The 20,871-nt window shown below is 39.2% G+C and overlaps 1 protein-coding gene across 2 annotated transcripts in view; it reads right to left on the reverse strand.

Moving 5' to 3' along the window:
- Positions 1-20,430, reverse strand: part of scn3b (sodium channel, voltage-gated, type III, beta) — a 42,444-nt gene extending 22,014 nt beyond the window's left edge. For both annotated transcript variants that reach the window (XM_043676788.2, XM_043676786.2), the window contains exons 1-2: positions 20,208-20,430; positions 1,585-1,748 (exon numbers count right to left, since the gene is read on the reverse strand). In XM_043676788.2, coding sequence (XP_043532723.1) covers positions 1,585-1,748; positions 20,208-20,262 — 219 coding nt within the window. In that variant the 5' untranslated portion in view covers positions 20,263-20,430. The remainder of the gene's footprint in view (positions 1-1,584; positions 1,749-20,207) is intronic.
- Positions 20,431-20,871: the final 441 nt, after the last annotated feature.

Here is a 20,871-nt window from a genome sequence, read left to right on the forward strand (position 1 = left end):
TAATATACTCTCCTCCCTCCAGCCTGCCCAGGTCCCAAAGTACTCCCACCCACTCCAGACCAAGCCTGTTTTCGTCTGCTGGCAGATCTGATCCTCTCCCTGGCTGTGAACCCCATACCCAGCCCTACTGCCAGACTGCAGCCTGCTTGCCCAATACTGCAGACCTCTGTTGCACCCCCTCTCCAGGACCTGACACCACCATCTCTAATTAAACTCAAAATATTTGACCCACCCCAATCTACTCGAAATAAACCCCTTGCACCTTACCCCTATCCAGTTGGCACCTTATCCTCCTGTCACTTACCTTAGGTATATACGTATTGACTGCAAAAAGTGGCAGCACTGCGACAAAGTGTTGAGCACTCGTACCTGTCAGTTCCAGGGACCCAGGTTCGATTTCCACCTTGGACGACTGTCTGTGGGGAGTTTGCATGTTCTCTTCGTGCCTGCATGGGTTTCCACCGAGTGCTGCGGTTTCCTCCCTCAATCCAAAGACGTGCAGGTTAGGTGGATTGGTCATGCTAAATGTAGGGTCAGAGGGATTGGGGTGGGGGTTGGAGATGCTATGTCTGGATAGGGTGCTCTTCATACTGTCAGTACAGACTTGATGGGCTCAATGGCCTCTTTCCACTCTATGATTCTAGTTGTCGAAGTGACTCTGATTTTGGATCATTAAATTTCAGAATAGGATGACTAACTGTTATGGAAAAGGTGGCATAACCTGTCCTTCCTTGACTGTTTTATGCTACAAGAGACCTTTCTGAATGGAAGTACAGCTCCACACTTCTGAAGGATGCCTATTAGCATCTCTGTCAGAATTTTGAGAAAGGAATTGTATAAAAAAGGAACAAAGTGACAATCTGAATGAGATTAACGGTTGTCAGAAAATCCAGCACAATTTGTAGTTTAGTTATTTTTCAAACACATACAAGCTCTTAAAAACAGTGTCGACTTAGCACAAATTCAGTTTCAAAAGTATGACTGTCTTTATATTGAGTATGCAACAAATGATTTGGACTGTGTTGGTAAGGTATGATGTGAATAGTGGAGACTTGGAAATCAACCTATCAATTAGTCTCTCCTGTTCTGGGATTCCATCTGGTTTATTCAGTTACAACCACGAACTCCCAGCTCTAGTGAAAAAGTAAAGCAGTGCATTTTAGATCAAATAAAATTGTTGCATGAGTTAAAATTGGTTTTAGAATCACATGTTATGGAATATTGGTCTGCTTTTGTTTTAGCGCAGCTAATATTCTCTCTGCAATGAGCAATTTCCTGTGGCTTCTTTTAATTCATCAACTTTATGGCTAATCAGGGGTTCACGAATTTACAATATGGAAAGATTCAGAGGGAATTGAGGAGGTTTAGGTTATGTACTTTGAGCTGATATATTGAGGTCAGTACAATTTTTCTTGTGAAAAACCCAATATAGCCTGTGTGAACAAGATATATGTATTGAGCCTTTGTACAACCTTTACTTCTGAAAACTGATCTATGTAATTGACAGATTTAGTTTCTTTTGTTACAATTACTTAGCACCTAATTTATTTACATCTGTATTTTTATTTGAATGTAAACACTTACCGCTACCTCCTTCCCATCATTCGTGATGTAGGTCCATTCAACCATGGTGTCTGTATTCACTTCTTCTCTCTTCACGCAGGAAATGCAAGTGAGTTTCATGTTGGTCCCATGTAATGCTTCAGTGTCTGAAGGAACCTCAACACAGACTAACCAACAACAACGGACTGTAAAAAATAGAAGCAGTATCAGTCTAAATTCACCTCAAATTGCATCCCCCCTGTACTAAGTATAAGCTGCAGCAAAGTCACCCTGAAAGTATGCCATATGTTAGGTGAATGACATAATGGTGTCCACTTGTCTGCAATGATGCTCTTCAAAGTCCATTTCAGATAACCCAATAAACCATTCTGATTATTTTTTCCACACCAACAATCCACAGGGTGTTTTTTTGACACAAGTTCATAATTTGGATAGAATGAGTTGATTTTATCTCTACAGACCCAGATGATTATAACTGTTTACCAAAATAATTATTTTTAGAGGAAAGAAAGAAAGAAGTAAAGGCTATTTTGGTGAAAAGTTACACAACCTCATAAACAAGAAAAACTTGTTCTTGTCCCTAGGTGCGGTAGCAATGAGGTAAGTTTTTTTTTAATGTCAGCTGCATCTCAGTTGGTGGCAGCCTCACCTCATAATGTTGTAGGTTCAAGTCCAATATTGAACACAGAAATCTAGGCTGACACTCCAATGCAGCACTGTTGGAGGCGTAACCTTTCACATGAGATTTTAATCCAAGGCTCTTTCAACTGGAGATAAAGACCTCAAAGCATTCTAATAGAAGATGACCAGAGCAGTTATACTCTATATCCAGTACATGCTTATCCCTCAGTCATCATCACAAAAAATAGATTGTTTGCTCAGTATCACATTACTGTTTGGTTCACTTTGATACTTGCTGTCATTCTTACATTAAACTAGAGACTACACTTCTAAAACATTTCATTGGACAAAAAGTACATTAAGACATTTTGAAGGCAAAAAGCACTTATATTTTCTCAGACCAAAACATTTTAGAACCATGTGGAGAACAAGTTATGTTAGGCTTGGTAAAATGTGTATTGGTCTTGTAGACTATGAGAATTAGGAGTTAATCACAGATAATGAGGAAATGGTGGTCAAAATGAACAAATATTTTGCTGCTATCTTCACTAAAGAGAATAAAGCTAACATTACTGTTACAGGACAGGAGAGAGAAACTTAGCAAAATTGTATTAAGTTGTACTCAGTAAATGGTTGGATTTACAGGCTGCTAAATCTCTGGGTACAATGGATTTCATCCTAAAGTCTGAAAAGAGGTTATTCATTAACTAGAAAGTGTGTTTGTTTTTTAAAGGAGAAAATCCTGGATTCTGAAAAGATTCCAACAGACTGGAAAGTAGCATAGTAATATAATCCCTCTATTCAGGAAGGGAGGAAGGCAGAAAACAGGAGACCATCGGTCAGTTAGATTTGTGCCAGTCATTGGAAAGCTATACTGTGCTCTTGGAAAATCTTTATGTAGTTGGGAAGATTCAGAGTGCTCTTGTCAAAGGGAAATCAAATTTGACTGATGTTTTGGAGTCCTTTGAAGAAGTAATGTGATGTGGATCAAGGGGAATCTGTGGATTTACTAATCTTGAATTTTCAGAAGGCATTGATAAAGTACCACTTCAAGGATTATTGCACAAAATAACGAGCTCTTTGTGTAGGAAGTAACATGTTAGCATGAAAGAAGATTGGCTGCCAGGCAGAAAACAGAGAGAATGCATAAATGATTGTCAAGATGTGATGGGTGAAGTCTGCACATACGTGCTGCGGCCTCAACTTTTTACAATTTACATTACTGACTTAACTAAGGGGAGTAAAAGCATGATGGCTAAATTTTCAGATGACATGAAGATGGGTAGGGAGGTTAATTGTTTAAAAGAGATACAGTGAGAAGTGTTGTCTTATGTGGTTTACAAGGCAAATCGTATTATCCAAGTGTGTCAGGGTTACAGAACAGAGTGCAAGATACAGTGTTGCAGCTGTCAAGATGGATACAGATGGTCTGAGTGAGTGGGCAAAAATCTAGCAGATGGTGTTTCACTTGGGGAAAACAGGAAATTGTTCACCTTGGCAGGAAGAATAAATTTACTTATATGGAGAATGATTGCAGAATTTCAGGATGCAGAGGGATTTAGGTGTTCCAGTGCATAGGTCACAACATGTAAGCACATAGACACTGTACTGAATCAGGAAATCAACTGGAATGCTATCCTTTATTGTCAGAGGAATTGAGCATAAAAATAAGGATATTATGCTTCAGCTGCACAGGGTATAGTGGCATCCGTTAGTCTTGCGAGACTATGGATCTGCGCCTGGGAAGTCTTGCTTCAATCTTTGTTGTTAGAGCAGCATCTGTTGTGGCTGTAGAGGCCACACGGGAGTGGCAGTCTTGGTTGCTGTGACTGCACTTGCAGGTGCTGTCCTCCGGTGTTGTCTTGGTACTGTTTGCTCGGTGGGTGCACTTTTCTTCAATAGCAGGTCTCAGATTCTCTCCTCTTTTTAGACCTCTGTGTAATTCCAGCCTCCAGTGAGAGCGATCGCTTGTAATATCCTCCCACCTTTCAATGTTCATGTTCAGTGACTTCATGTCTGTCTTGCAAATGAAGATGGGGCCACCCTTGTACTTTCTTGCTGGAGGCCAGTTCCCCGTCTGCAGGTCTTTCAGGATCCTCCCATCTGACATGCAGTGTACATGGCCTAGCCAGCGGTGACGGTGTTGGAGCAGGGTGAAGAGGCTAGGTATCTGGGTGTGAGCCAGGCCCAGCCAGCGGAGACAGTGATGTTGGAGCAGGGTGAAGAGGATAGGTATCTGGGCACGAGCCAGACCCAGTTAGCGGTAACGGTGTTGTTGGAACATGGTGAAGAGGCTGGGTATCTGGGCGCAGGCTGGGACCTCATTGTTGGTGACTCAGTCAGTCCATTTGATGTCCAGAATGTTTCTCAGGCTGCGAAGCTGGAAAGCGTTGAGACGCTGCTCTTGTCTGGAGTAGAGGCTCCAGGTCTCACTGCCGTAAGGCAGTGTGCTGAGGATGCAGGCCCCCAGACTGCAACCTTATTGTGTGTCATCAGCTTTCCATCCTCCCAGGCTCTCTTTGTCAGCCTGATAAATGTCAAAGCTGCTCATCCAATCCATCTGCTGATCTCAGAGTCTAGGGAGAGACTATCCGTGATGATGGAGCCAAGATATGTAAACTCGTGGAATACTTCAGCTCGTAGTTCTTGACAGTAATGGCAGAGAGACGCTCAACGCCTTGACCCAACATGTTGGTCTTCTTCAGGCTGATGGTCAATCTGAGATATTGGCAGGCTTTTGAGAAGCTGTCCATGCGGCATTGCAGTTGCTCTTCAGAGTGTATTGCTCGTGCCGCATTGTCTGCAAACAACATTTCCCTCATGAATACTTCAGAAACCTTGGTTTTCGCCCTCAGCCGGTACAAACTGAACAGCCTCCTGTCCAATCTGGTATGGAGGTAGACACCATCAGTTGATGTTCCAAAGGAGTGCTTCTGTGTGACTGTGAAGAAGATGTCAAACAGTGTGGGGGCAAGTGCACATCCTGCTTCACACTGCTGAGAATGCTGAAGACCTCTGCAGAAGACCGTCAAACTAAATGACGCCCTTCATGTGGGTGTGTGGAATGATTGAACTATCCTGAGATCCTTGGGGGGACAACCAATCCTGGCAAGGATTTTGAACAGCCCGCCTCTGCTCACAAGGTTGAAGGCCTTCATGAGGTCGATGAAGGTGACGTAGAGTGGTTGCTTTTGCTTCCTGTACTTCTCTTGTAGCTGTCGAAGGGAGACAATCATGTCCATTGTGGAGCATTCTGACCTGAAAGCGCACTGAGATTTGGGATATACCCTTTCGGCAATTTTCTGCAGTCTGTTCAGGACCACGCAGGCGAAGACCTTCCCAACGATGCTCAGCAAAGAGATTCCCTGTAGCCTCTTCTGTTCCCTTTGTTCTTATATAGGTTGACAATGTTTCAGTCTCTCATGTCTTGCAGCACTGCTCTGTCATTCCAGCTCTGGCGCAGTAGTTTGTGCAGGGGATTTAGCAGGACACCGTTTGTGCACTTGCTGGCCTCTGGTAGAATGCCATCCAATCCTGGTACCTTCCCAGTAGGCAGACTATTGATTGCTTTACTCAGCTCTTCAGCAGTTGGCAATGCATCCAGTTCCTCCATGACAGGCAGGCATTCCATGGCATCTTGCGCGCTGTCCGAGATGCTGATTTCTCTGGAGTAGAGTTTGGAGTAATGCTCCACCCATCTCCATCTGCTTGCCTTTGTCTTTGATGATCTCACCTGTTATGGTTTTCAGTGGGGCTGTCTTGCTCTGGGTTGGACCGATGGTTTTCTTGATCCCTTCGTACACTCCACGGATGTTGCCTGTGTAAAATAATGACTGAATGCTTCCGCATTACTGTAGCCAGTAATCCATTTGTGCAGCGATTGGCTGTTTGATTGGCTTTGCCTCTTGCTGTCCTTTGCGTTTGCAGTGCTGCCTGGGTAGGGCGGTGTTTGTGCTCTAGTAGTGCAACATGCTTTTCCCCAATGACAGCGGTGAACTTACTTGAGCTTGCTTTGACCCAGTCCAGTGTCTTGCCCTATTTTTTCCTGAAGACCTTGAATGCAGTGCTGTGGATAGTATTCCTGAGAGAGTCCCATCTCTGCTGAGCATTTCCTTCTGGTGGGTCTGCAAGGAATGCATCTTCCAGTGACTTAATGAACTCTGCCATTTTGTCTGGGTGTTGAATCTTACTGGCATCGCTGCACTGCTTGCCTGGAGGTTTGGCGTAGTGCACCTTCTTTGGTCGAAGTCTGATCTTACAGCAAACCAGAGAGTGATCTGTGTCGCAGTTGGCACTCCGAAAGAAGTGAGGCTTGAGCACGTTTCTCAGGTGTCGGCGTCTGGTAATTATCAGGTCTATCTGTGCCAGTGTTTGGAGCAAGGATGTCACCATGACACTTTGTGCTGAGCTTTGGTCTGGACATAGGCGTTGGTGACAATTCGTGGAGCGTGCAAAGCCCATTGCCCATTGTCATTCATACTGCTAATCCCATACCGCCCCAGGCAGCTCGGGTCAGGAGTCGTGGTCGGCACCCACTCTGGTGTTGAAGTCACCAAGTAGCAGCAACTATCCCTGACTTGGGATCCCCTGCATAATCATTGAGAGCTGGTCAGAGAACCTGTCTTTTGTGTCATGCGTAGAGGGTTGGGGCACAGACATTGACAAGGTTGACAGGCCCATTGGATGTGTGGAGTCAAATTGAGAAAATCCACTCTGTCCCATTCTCACAAGGCTCCACCATCATCAGCAGCGGGTTCTTCATGGCAAAGTCGACCACGCTCTCTGACCATGCAATTCTGTGAGGCGTGTCTCTTGGGGTGTTGCGATGTCCACTTGGATTCTCAGCAATTCATTGTTAATCGCTGCTGTCTTGCATGTGTTGCTGATCTCCAGAAGGTCATCTGATATACCAGTGGCCATGGTCTGTATGTTCCAGCATCCTAGTCTGAGTGCTGGCTCCTTAGACTGAGAACATATCGAATGCAGTGTGCAGTTTTGGCTGCTTTGTATAATCATGTAAATGCATGGAAGAAGGTTCAGAAGAGATTTTCTAGATAAACACATGCTGTCTTAAAGATAACTTGGACATGCTGGTCTTGTTTGCGATGGTGTTTGGAAGATAAGAGATGAACTGATTGAAGTTTTAGAGATCCTGAATGATCTTGACTAGGTGGATATGGAAAGGATGTTTCCTATTATCAGTCAGTTCAGTCTGACTGCTCTTGTAAAATTATGAGTCTTGCTTTCAGGACAGAGATCGTGAGAATATTTTTCTCTGAGGGTTGTGTTACTTTGAAACCCTCCATCTCAGAAGACTGTGGAGTTAGGGGTCATTGAATATTTTTAAGCCAGAGGTTCTTATTAGGCAGGGGAGTCTGAGGTTATTGGGAGGAGATAGGAATGTAGAACTTGAAACACAAATAAATCAACCATGATCTTTTTGAATAATGGAGCTGAGTGATCTATTTTTGCTTCTATTTAGTTTATTTGATGTAGAGACAATTTTTACTTTTTTTTTGTTTTAGTCATTTCAACAGATTAATTTTTCCATTGTAGTGCTGATTTTAACATTTTGTTTAGAGTCATTTGGCAGGATTTGTTTTCAAAGCATTGATTTATAAGAACATACATGGATTATTGCAGCCAATCTTTTTGAGATCTAAGCTGTTGCCTCTTTGAATTTGGTAAAGTGAGCAGCTTATTCATTCAATTCATCTTCTTATCAGTCAACGTGTCAACCTTTATCATAACTTGGTTTGTGCATGTTCGGGAAAGTGATATATAATCAGCTAAAGAAAACAAAATTGTAATTGTTTATTTAGTTTGTGGCAGGTCAGCAAATATTGTACAACCCTGTACTCAGAAATTTAGTGTTTCGATTCACTATAGTTCCAATATGAAAGCAGCTTCACAGATATTACCCTTAATGATCCATGTCTAAGTACACACATCTCCTTTACATAAGTTTATACTTGTACTTTTTCATTTCAGTGATCCTCTGAGAGCATCCAGCTTTAGATGTACTTGATTATTCTTTGTTATGTGGGTCAAAGACATCTTTATTTAGAAAATGTGTTTCTTTATTTTCCATTCATATGATGCAATGATGAACGACAGATCTAAATTTTAATATATCAATTTTTGAGCATTCTAAACATGCAAAAGATATGGAAACATGCAGTTAAATTACTTTAAAATGTTGAATGTTTTAAGTTGTTTTAAGAACATGACTCCAGTTATTTCTTTATATCCCTCTTCAGCTGGTGAAATGCATTTGTAATCTGACCATATCAATATTTTTGTTGTTTATTTGACCATCGTTATTTTTCAGAAATATTTGCTAATTATTTCAAAATTTAGTCATTGCTTCTTTGTATCAATGAGGAAGTAATTGAATTAATTAATACACCTTATTAATTCCAATGATAGTTTTAAGTAAACATGAGATTGCTAACTTAGTCTACCTCTAATACTTCATTTTGACTCACTCATTTATAAAGATCCTAAACTCCCCCAGAGCAGAATTAAAATTATCAATTAGTTCAGTGTTTTTCTGCACAACTCAGATACTGAGATCTATTAAACTATTCGTTAACAATAAATAGTTTTCTTCTTTCTAATCTTAAATTGAGCCATAACCTGAGTTAAATGCAAACAGACTGTGACTCTCAAATCTTGGGTAATACAATTTCTCAATCATAGCTACAAAAAGTACATGAAATACTTGAGGATAATTTTCCTTTGACAATCTTTCCTTCTCAATAGAAAGGTGTTTGGACTCCCAGAGAGTCTAAACAACTATAGGTAACACACCATCACAATCTGTATTACATCGACAGATGTTTGCTCTCTCCGCAAACGCTTCCAGGCCCGCTAAATGTCTCCAGCATTTTCTGTGTTTGTTTCAGATTTCCATCATCCACAATATTTTACCTTTATTGAAATCTGCATTATTCAACTTCACGTGCAACAGGCTGTTTGTGCCACTAAGTAACCAATTGCTAAAGACAAACATTTAAATGAAAATCTGACAAAATAACATTTTATCACCTTTTTTTAAAATTAATAAATAACTGCTATCTTACCAATTTAATTACCGTGGAATAAATCAACAATCTCTATTACCTTCAGGGAGTTAAACAACCACTGGAGGTTGATTTACAAATAAAATATCACCATAGATTTTGGTCTCAATGTTCATCATTTGTGTCTCTGCAGTTTGCCCAATGATGCTCTTCATATTTCCTTGGCCATAAAGGCTTTCTTCCACTTCTTCATGTTTCATTAATGTCTCTGAACCTTCCTTTCTTGTAATGGAATCAATTTAATATCCTCAGCCTCTCTGTAAAATGTAATAATCTAAACCCAAAATTGTTCACATCAATTCATATTTGCTATCTCTAATCTTTCTCTTAAATCTGTTGTTCAAAATTCAAAATCACGAGTTTGAACTAGGGATGGGCAAAAAATGCTGACCATCCAGCAATGCCCACATCCACAAAATGAATTTTAAAAATAGGAATATTCCATCAAGTTTGTTACCCTGGTTCCTTTATTTTAATAAAGCAGCATGGGAATATATTTATGTCCGTGGCATCAGTCATAGATTTTGGCAAGATTGAAGTGGACAGGAAATCATGTAATGGCCTCAGCAAATTTTGCACAATTCCTGGTTAATAGACAAAATAAAAAGCAAATTGAAACTCTGGTCTTGCAAGTATCAATCAATACATGCAAAAAACAATACTTAAGGAGGAATAGATTATTTAAGCATTCAAAGAGAATTGGTGTCATAATGTTACAATTAGACTAGCTTTCTTTTTCACAGACCTGGAAAGACACTGCGGATCTTTAAAACTAGTGACTGCAACCAGATGTGAAATTCCTGTCCAGAATTCTGAAGGATGTTTTTGCTGGTGGAAAATGGTATGCACAGGAAGGTAAGCTGAACTCAGCAGGGCCATTTGAACTTAGTGTTAGTTGTAAAAGACCCTATTTTGGTTGTTGTAAGGCTTTAACATTCGGTGTTGGTGTCACAGAGTGAGAGAGTTCAGAAATATTCTTAAGGGCAAATAAGGTCGGTTTAAATGTTATGATCTGAGTTTTTTTTAAAAACCCATGCTCTAAACCTGAAATTAAAACAAAATAAAGTTGTCTGTGACGCTATATTTTTTAAAAAAATAAGTCTGCTGGACTACTTTGACAAACAGGCCATTTGTTGTTAGTTAGTAAGTAATTTGACATGTATTTATGTCATTTCAGTACAGGGATTTATTGACATTTTTGAAGGAACATTAGTATGTATTTATGAATGCTTGGCTGAGTGTCAAAAACTAAAATTAATTCACCAGACAATTCTGAGTTCACAGGCTCAATGATGGCGTAAAGAACCAATTGCAACATTTCTGGAATTTAATGGAGACTCTGAATAGAGGTTTGTTCATTTTTATTAGGCAAATGAGATTTAAAAGCTTTCACTGGTTTTAATGAATGGTAGCTGTGAGTGAAAAGTATATTTGATCATTTGAAGCTTTTTTAAAAATCTCTCATTCTGGAAGCTTGTTATGGTGAATGCTAGTTTTCTGGCTATGGAAGTGGCATGATGTTATAAAAGGAAATGAATTGACCTGAAAGGGTCATGGGGTAAAATGAAATGTGGGGAGTGGATGGGATCATTACAAGTAGGTGGGGAGTAAGGGGTGAGAGAGAGCTGGAGGGCCTATAGCTTCCAAAACAATTAGCAATAAATCCCAGAGAAACAAGGCAGGTCTTCTAATCAGCCTGCCTCACTATTCTCCTATACCTGTTGGTTAACTAGGTGGCATTAAGTCAATTCTGTTCCAGCCCCCACAGAGCAGAAACGGGGGCTTCAATAGGGTCTGTAAACAGCGATGGGTCTTCTGGGTTGGGAAATTTGCAAAGTCTGCCCCTTAGTCTAAATGGATATTCTAAAGTAATGATTCACTTGCTCGGAGATATGTGAGAGTCAATCACATTGGTAATTTCCCTTATCTGTCAAATAAGGCTTAATTTTCAATACCCAAAGGCTCAACAGAGTTCAGAATCACACTATATGGGAAACATGACATAAGAACTAAAGCAGGGTGCTCTGTTGTCCTGTGCATTAGAGAATATTGCATAGAAGAGCATGATCATGGAAAGGGCTGATGGGTTAATAGGTTTACAGTGTCTGCTATTATAGGCACTAAGTTAAAGCAACTGACAATGCACCGAAAAGATGAAATATAAATCATCTTAGGCTTCCTATGTTTGATTCAAGGATTTAGCATAAATAAGTCAAATTTCTTTATATGTACAGAGCTGAAAAATAATAATTGTCAATGTTCAGCTCATCAGACACAACATTTGGCTCACGTGATTTTCCATTCAGAAGTGTAAATCATGACTGTGAAAGCACAAGAGAATGTGAAGAATAATTATGCAAATGTGAACTGATGGAGGAAAATGTAATGCCATTTATAACACGAGAAAGAAGTTATCAAGTCATATCTGAATATCAGAGAGAGAAAAAAAAGGAAATAATGTAAACGAGAGCAAAAACATATTTTCCATTATTATTATAGTAATCAATAATTAATATTGTAGTTAGAAACATATTTTTGATGTCTGGGTGTTGTACCAAGAAATTAATTTTTCAATTTCAGCAGCTATTTAGAAATAGATGGTTCCAAGACTACTAAAAAGGCTGAGCTAGATTTTTGGTGATTTGGGGAATCAAGGGTGACAGGGAAAGGGCAGGAAAGTGGATATGAGGAATGTCAAATTGAATGGGGGTTCAGGCTTGAGGGGCCAAAAGCCTATGTTCTGCTCATAATTTTTACAGTCTTAAATGGTAATCAAGTCTCCTACATTTATGAAAAATGTTGTTACCTATGAATATAGAGCCACCAATTACCAGAATAAGCAAAGCTTTTAACAAAAATTATAGAGTTTTTGCAACTCATAAAGAAGCTATTTTGTCCACTGTGCCTGTGCTGACTCACCACAAGAACAAACACAGATCGTCTTGCCTTTTCCCCTTAATCTTGCAAATTTATCCATTCAGATAATTATCCAGCCCCTTTATAAAAGCCATGATTGAATCTGTTTTCAGCGCATTCTCAAGCAGTGTGTTCCACATCCTTAGCATTCATTCCATTTAAACTCCTTTAACAGATTACTCATTATGTCACATTTGTGTCTATTGCTATTCACCTTAATTTGAAGTACCCTGGTTCTCAACTCTTCCAGCAATGGGAACAGTTCCTTTCAATCTAATCTCTCCAGATCCATTGACTTTGAATATCTCTACAAAATCTCCTCTGGAGCCATTCTTTTTCTGAGGAGAACTTCAATCATAGAATCAGACAGTACAGAAAAGGACCTTTGACCCATAGAATCTGTGCCATCATCCATCCATGAAACTGAAGACTGTCATTCCTGGTACCATTCTTCAATTTGTCTGCACCTTCTTGAAAGCTTTCATATTCTTTCCAAAATGTGATGCTCAAAATTGAACATTATGTTCAAGTTGTGGCCTAATTAGAGCTTTGTAAGGATTTTGCCTATTTATAAACTAAACAAAAACAAAAATTGCTGGAGAAGAAGTCACTGGGCTCAAAACATTTTCTCTCCACGGATAATGACAGACTGCTGAGTTTCTCCAGCAATTTCTGATCTTGTTTGTTTCAAATCTGCAGTTTTTTGGTATTATTTTAACCTCTAAGAAGCGCAGTTTTCTGTATGTTTTTCTAATCATGCTTCCAACATGATCTACCATATTCAATGTGCTATCTACCTGAATCCGCACACTCTTTGAGCCATGCCTTTAAGATCAGTACTTTATTTTCCAACTATGATTCTAGTTCAAGTTATGAGAATTGATATAACTCCTCAGTGGGATTGTGGGGCCAAATTCAATTCTGTGACAGGGGATAGGGCAGGGAATGATGGTGGCTGCTGTCCTGTGAGACTGAAAGCTTGATGGAGAGGAGATGCAGTTGTTATTATTCAGTCACAGCTCCACAGTAGCCATCATTGTCCCATCTTAGTGCTCACAGCTTCAAAATTTCAACAAGCAATCCCACTTGAGGTTTCGACCTGCACTTTGGGAAACCCTGCTCTCATTATATATTGCCTTTCCGTTCTTCCAAAGTGCATAATCTCACATTGTTCAATATTAAATTCTATCTGGTTCATCTTTCCATTTGTCTTGTAGCAATCAATTCATATAATCTTCATTGTTTTCCATAACATGACTTCAGTATTCTTTGCATTTTTGACATTTACTCTGTGTTCCAATATCCAAGTCACTTTGATACGTTAAAAAAAACCCTGTGATCCTAGCACTGACCCTCGAGATGTCACTGCCCACCATCCTCCAGTCTGAAAGGTGAAGACAATGACCCTGACACACAATTCTTATTTTTAAATCTTCAAAGAGAAATTTGAGGCTCTGCATGTTAGTGTAGAGAAATCAAAATGATAGTCTTTATAAATGCTACCTTATTATACAAAGAAAAGCTTCTGTGACTTGTTCCTGATTAGGAAGCTAAAGTTGTTGAATTAAATCATGAAATAGGTCAGCTTTCTGCTAATTGGCTTACTCAACATTTTAATAAATGAATCAATTTTAGACATTCAGCAACAATTTATCCACTGACCTATAAATACATTTGGATGCTGTGAAATTGTAGAATCAGCTAAATTCTGTGAGGAAGAAAAAGGCCACGTGGTTAGTAACAGAAATACAGTTAGTCCATTTTTGTGCTGAAATCTATGAAAATTGATATATGAAGCTATGCAGTCTGGCCAAGTGTGATGATGCTATGGCTTTAACAGATGTATTTTGCTGTGGGTTTTTTTTCACAAAGAAAGGTTGAGACAGTGGTGCTGAGTGGAGTACTCAATGCCAGTTGAGTAAACAGCTTGTGAGGCCTTGTTTTTTTTAAAAAAGAGGCTAGAACAATGGAAGCAGCCTCAATGAGTGGGGTCAAGATCCCACAGAACCAGAAGTTTTAGTCTCAGCATTCAGCAGTTGCTGGGGTCTCTCTGTTACAACTGGGGTTCTCCTCCTGCTGCTAGAATTGCATGTAAAGCAATCTATTTTACTGAATTTGCCTTTGCCAAGGGTATGTTTATGGGATGTTACTATATTAGAACTGTTAATTAACAGTAGCTAATATATATGTATATTATCTTCTTAAGCATTTTAATAGAGTTACAGTTACGCCGATTCTTTTATTTTTATTTCATCTGTATTTTAACTGAAGTGTAAAAATAGTGTATGTTTTGCTTAAACTCGAACAGCTTGACCAATTGAATTGCGTCTGAAACACAATGCCTAACACTTATTTAAAATAAGAAGAAGGTAGGTTTAGGCTATCTTCTTAATATATTCTGAGGGGGTTTGGTCTGGTCCACAACACAAGTCAGCAATAAATTGGTAAAAGATCTTACTTACTATGTTGCTTTTGTATTAAATATCCAAATTTGAACATAAAGCTTCCAACATGTGAATTTTAAAACAAAAGGCAAAATGTTAGCATTGACCATTTTCTTTGAGGTTTATCAATGTGGAGAAACTACTCAATAATTTTCTGCTTTGTGTATTGTTTACAATTGGATCCTTTTCCTTGAGGTCTCGGCTATAGGAAGGTCCAACCCATAGCACCATAACCTCTGCTGCAGGTAGGACAAGGAGGCTAGTCTGGAATCCGCCTTAGCTGAAACTGGGATTGCACCATATGCTGTTGATACCAGTCTGATCCACAACAGATCCATCCAACTGAGTTAAGCATCTACCCCAAGGAGTCTGAGTTGTTATAGCAACAAGCACTTAAACATGCACGCTGTAGCTTGGATCTATTACAGCTTTGGCATAGGTTCCAATTTATTTCTGCCATTTGGCTGATCAGGAATGTCTCCCACTCCTACCACCTGCCATCAGTGAATGTTGGAAGGTTTCACAAGTTGATACTCAAACTTAAACAATTTGGACTAAGAAGAAAGAGTGCTGATTGTTTGCGAAGTTGACTCTGATTGGTTGGCCCATTGCCATAGGGAAAGTAACAGAGAAATAATAGCTTCACAGAATTCAGAAAGACATAAGATTAACTTATTCCTTCTGTTTGTGGGCATCAGGACACTGTACATCAGGGCATATTATCTTTTGAGAGATCATCTTGAGAGTTTCTCAAAAGTTATTCTTTTGATTTTCAGGATCTACTTTTTCAGCCTCACCAGCTCAATTATTTGGTGATGCATTCATGTAATAACGATACCTTCTGCAGATGTCATAGTTAGTGCATTTGCACCAGATATGTACAAAGCTGGAACATTTTAATCAGACGATTACTACCATTTTCATTGCACCTCAGATTAAAATCTAATAAATGACACAAAGTTTATTTCAATTAAATCTATTACATTCTGAACATACACTGCTTAAAGCTTCAGATTTCTCATTAATTTCCAAGGAATTCATTATCTTAACGATTCTGTTTTCCTGGTACGTAAGAGAGTTATCCTTTGTTTACAATAGAAAAAAAAACTGTCTTTTGCAGCTTCCCTCTCCCACAACTTTACCGCTACCATTTTGAATGCTCCCATGCCCTCACCTTCCTCTCTTCTCCCTTGCAGCTTCCTGCTCTCCCCCTTTGCAGCCTAACCCTAACACTAACCCTCCCTTGCAGCCTCTTTCTTCCTTCACATCAGACACTTAACCCAACCTCAGCCCCTTGAAAGCATAAGGCTTCTTCACCAAACACCCATCTCCCTCCCAACATTGGCAGAAGAGATTTTCTCTCTCATCATTCCCCCCCCCACCCCAACACACACGCACACACGCGCATGCGCACGCATGCACACACACACACCCTGGATACAAAATAATTCCTCCCTGCCCTGTGTACAACAAAAGTCTTACCTGTCCCCACAACAAAAGGCATTTACCAATGCCACCAGGAAAATGGCTTCCTTCTTATCCTTTCCTTTACCACCATCACTGCTGCCTACTTAGTTTGCTTACTTTCCTTTTCTATTCACTGTTCTGCTAAACAAATACTATTTCTTGCTTCACTTTAATGCAACAGAACTAGCCAGTGATTGGGGCAGAATCCCTTCATATCATGTTAGCTGCACTTATGGGGAAGACTTGCCTGATTGGCCATCCATGATTGAAATTGCCTGGACATTTCACTACCTACTATGTATTCAGAGTGCTGCTATGTATGAATGTATGTCACTTGGCAAGCGTCAATGAGCCATATTATCAGCTCGACTGATTAACTTAAATTGATTGTTCATGCACTTACTAGCACAAGTTGGATTGTTTTTCAGTTGGCCTTTGAATTACCCAAGATCATGGATAGTCTACAATTCATCTTTGAGTTCTCTGTGACAATGCCATGCACAATGAGAGTTGATTTGCCAACCAAACAGAATGCTTTTCTTGTGTAATAAAGTTGCTCATATATTTTTAAATTTGTTATTTTTACATTTGTTCTGATGAATGCAATATGAACATCTTCAGCAACATGCACCTCTTTTCTGCAATATTAAAGAGAGAAAAAATTGTCCTATTATTTTGGATAACTGAGATACAGTGAAAAGTATTGTTTTGTGTGCTATCCAGACAAATCATGCCTACATAAGTACATCAGGGTAATAGAACAGAATGCAAAATATAGTGTTACAGCTATAGACAAAGGTACAGAGAAACATCAAGTCTGATATATGGGAAGTCCGTTCATAAGTCTGATTATAGCAGAGAAGAAGCTGTTCTTTAATCTGTTGGTACATGTTTTCAAACTTTTGTATCTTCTGCCCAAAGGATGAGGCTGGAAGAGAATGTAACCAGGGTGGGAGGAGTCTTTGATTATGTTCACACTCTTCCAAGGCTATTATTATTTATTATTTTACAATTTCAGTTCCATCAAAGAACCAACATGTGTAATCTCAAAGCATTTTTCTCTTCACAGCTGCTGATGAGCATTGTTCAAATTACTAAAGCTTCATAGTTTTCTTTCATCTTTCTCTTATTGCTTTCCCAACAATTAAGAGAATGCGACCGAGGCCTTGCATGTAGACTCAGGCCAAGTTATCTCTATTAAACACTAAATCTAGTAGGTTTTACTTCTGTGACATGAAGTATATCTGTGAGTAACCTATGGTTCTGTTAATTAGGAAATGATGGTAATTATTTAGTCTCTATTGTCTTGCTAAATTGCATCATCACCTCAAGAATTGTCCCCGCAAAAGTTGGCATTATTAATATTGTTGGGAGAAGCTCAGAATGTGGTAAAATCCAGTACATTCAATGAAAAACTGTTTTCAGTATTAGTCAACCACGTCCTCTACCTCAACGGTGAATATGATGTTTCAAAATAGGGTTCACCTACAGAAAGTCAAGTTGAGAGGCTGCAGAGTTCACAATAAAATCCTTACGTAAATCCAAGAAACGTAGCTTCTTAACAATGAAAAAGTGAAAAATACAGCCATTTTTCTTTTAATGGTATAACTATTGGAACAAATCTGTTCGAACATGTTATGACATACATCTGGGCAAATGATACTTTATGCAGAAGCTTAGGAAAAAGGAGCAGGAGTTCGCCCTTCCCACTCATTCTGATCAGGGATATTGGGTCAGCATGGACGGGTTGGACCGAAGGGTCTGTTTCTATGCTGTGCATCTCTATGATTCTATGACTCTATGATCACCTGACTCAATTGCTTGTTCCTGCTTTTACCCATTTCCTTTGATCCATTTCACCCCAAGTGCTCGATTTGACTCTGTATTGAAATCATATGACATTTTGGACAAGACTGCATTCTGTGGTCATGAATTCTACAAGCTTATCACTCTCTGGGTGAAAAAAACCCTGGACCTTTTGGTCCAGAAATAGAGTATCATAAGGCCCTTTTGTTAATGGTATATGGAGTACTTATGCCAAGATATTAATGTTTTGAATTTTTTAATTTAAGAACACCTTTGAGATTGATTGAGATTCTCCAAAATCTGCAACAATTGTTTTTTTTAAAGCCTTTTAGAAATTCATTAGAACAAATAAAATGTCTCCTTCATTTATTCAAATAATGTTTAAATTATTATGATATTTTTCACTAAAATCCAATTATTTTAAAGTAATCTTTCACCAACATGAATTCAGAGATTATTACTCTACTACAGGGGTGTTAACATGCTTTTCAGAGAAGTGATCAGTGATGTGGTGATATCAAGCTGTCTGTCTGATTCTGACAGTACCAGCTATGGAAAACCGGATTGAACTGGAATACTCCAAACATCATCCCACTCAAAGAAAGGCAGCTTAAAAATTCAACTTCTGTCACAGAGAATGTCATTCTCTAATTACAAACTGCAAATGTTCTGCAAGTGTATGTTATTTTAATCATAAATTTATTTCTCACCATTTTTACAACCATTATTTTTAGAAATTTTAATTTATAGTTTATCAAATGTTACATATAAAAAAAACTTGTAAAGACTACTTGCATTGGCCAGAAGTGGTCAAGTAACAGGTGTCAGACCAGACAGAGGGAGTGTCATTACATGATTTCTTCAATCTCAGTAGGAGACTATGACTTGTACTGTATTCACAATCACAAATATGAAAGTGGCTAACTAGCAGAAATCCAAATCAGAAAATCAAAGGTGGCTTAACAAATTCAAACCTGTCTTTTTTGATTATGTTGAGCTGTACAGCATTTTAATCATATCTCTTTTATGTATTCATACAGATGCTGAGTAGGAAGGGTGGACATAAGATAATGTTACTATACCAGTCAACTAATAATTAAGTAAAGCTTATTTTAATTACACCTGATGCCCTTTCAGTTTTTGAAGAAGCTATTGGGGGAAGAGTTGGTTTAATACAGCACTATTTCTAACCTACAATGTTTTGTGTGATTTGTTCTATGCATTTTTAAGGTATTGTTCTAAACATATTTCCAGATAATTTTCACGTGCTGATAGCCTTTCTGCCCTAGAATCGAAGTTCTGTCTTTTTCTTTTGTGCAGTGTTTCTGGAATGGGGAAGAAAGAGTATGGCTTGGGAAGAAGGGCTTATTACATTTCAACACTGGCAAAATGCAACGCTGATTTCCCGCCCCCACTGCGAAGAGCCACATATATGCTCCAGCTACAGCTACACGCGGAAATAAGGGGTGCTGTGGAGAAACTGGCGGTGGTAAAGAATCTCCCAGAAGCTTAGTCCACAGATAACCTGTTCTACATGTCAGATCTTGTAATATGTTCATTTTCTGAATGTCGCAGGAAATAATTTCCACATCTAATTTGTTAATCTATCAATACATTTTAAAAAAAACTGTTCCGGGGGTTGAGGATGGATGTTTCATGCTTGTGGCGGGATCGAACAGCAAATTCGAAATTTGTCATTTTGGAATCCTTTTTAATTCGATTTTTTTCCTGTTATCTGACTAGACCCCGCCCCTTTTTAAAACTTTATTGCTCAAGCCATTGGAGAAGTATATTATTGTACAGTGTGCAACTTTTCGACCTGGGAAACGCAGCGTTTAGTGTGAAATATGAACAAGAAAATGGGGAGATTGCTCTATGTAACTGGAACGGAACTATATCTGACGAATGCAAAAACAAATGTTAGACGCGTAATAAGGTGAGGTTAATGGCTGCTTCAGATGCTGATGTTCTCTTGATGATTTCAGCGTGACTTCCCAATCCCATCAGGTCAACAATATTCACCATTTAAAACATATAAAAGGATGCGAAACAGTCATAAAAGTCCATATTGAAAGTGATTAGCATCACCTTTGAAAGTTTAATTGATGAGGATCTGAATATATATGCCATCATATTGGATTTATTACGTAATATAATCGTTGAATACTTACCATAAGAAAATAAGTCATTGCTTTGTTCCATTTCTAATACACAGTTATTCATTGGAAAATCAAATCAATACCTTTCATCTCGTAACACTTGACATTGGCGACCGAGGTTCTTTTTAAAAACAACGTTAACTTACCCAGCAGCATGAAGAACAATGGAACAGAATAAACAAAGGTGGCCCTGAAACGCATGGTCAGGAAGAATCAGAGCCGAGTACAGCTGAATTCGAAACGTTTTACAGAATCCACTTGTAGCTGTTTACTGAGAACTCCTCCTGTCAGTTCACAGAAGAGCGTCGCTTATAGCAATCGACTGGGTTGCAATGGAAAGGCCCCCTGTGGTGATTTGAAGTCAGCCTCCCAACAGGTTTCAATCCACTGAGGGTTGGATTCTTTTGTGCCGTTAAGTTGTCGAGTCGCCGTTGTTTCGCTTGGGATTTCAGCACCATAGACAGCGCCAAGTGCCCCTCGTTCACAGGAACAAAAGGGCTCCCCAAAACCTCTCAAAAAATGATAGACCCTGGCACAGCCCAGAAGTAAGCCAACTCGTCGAATGCCATCAAAATGTCCAGTCTATTTAATCATTGCATCTTCAAATGTGCTCGGGCGAGAACAAAGAACGCTCTTCCTTTGTTTTGTAAAAGTATCGATCTGATGTGTAACTGATCGCCCTGTTATTGATGAATTCAGGGGACAGCTAGTGTTGCTCGGTCGAGTTGCTCGTGGTTCCTGTTTGTTTTGTGCCGTTTGTCTGTCTCGCTTTCTCTATTAATATTCCCACGCTTACTCCACCTTCCTTCT

This window comes from Chiloscyllium plagiosum, unplaced genomic scaffold (assembly GCF_037043375.1).
Source record: "Chiloscyllium plagiosum isolate Xiang-an unplaced genomic scaffold, Cpla_swu_hap1 HiC_scaffold_29, whole genome shotgun sequence".
NCBI classification, from domain to species: Eukaryota; Metazoa; Chordata; class Chondrichthyes; order Orectolobiformes; family Hemiscylliidae; genus Chiloscyllium; species Chiloscyllium plagiosum.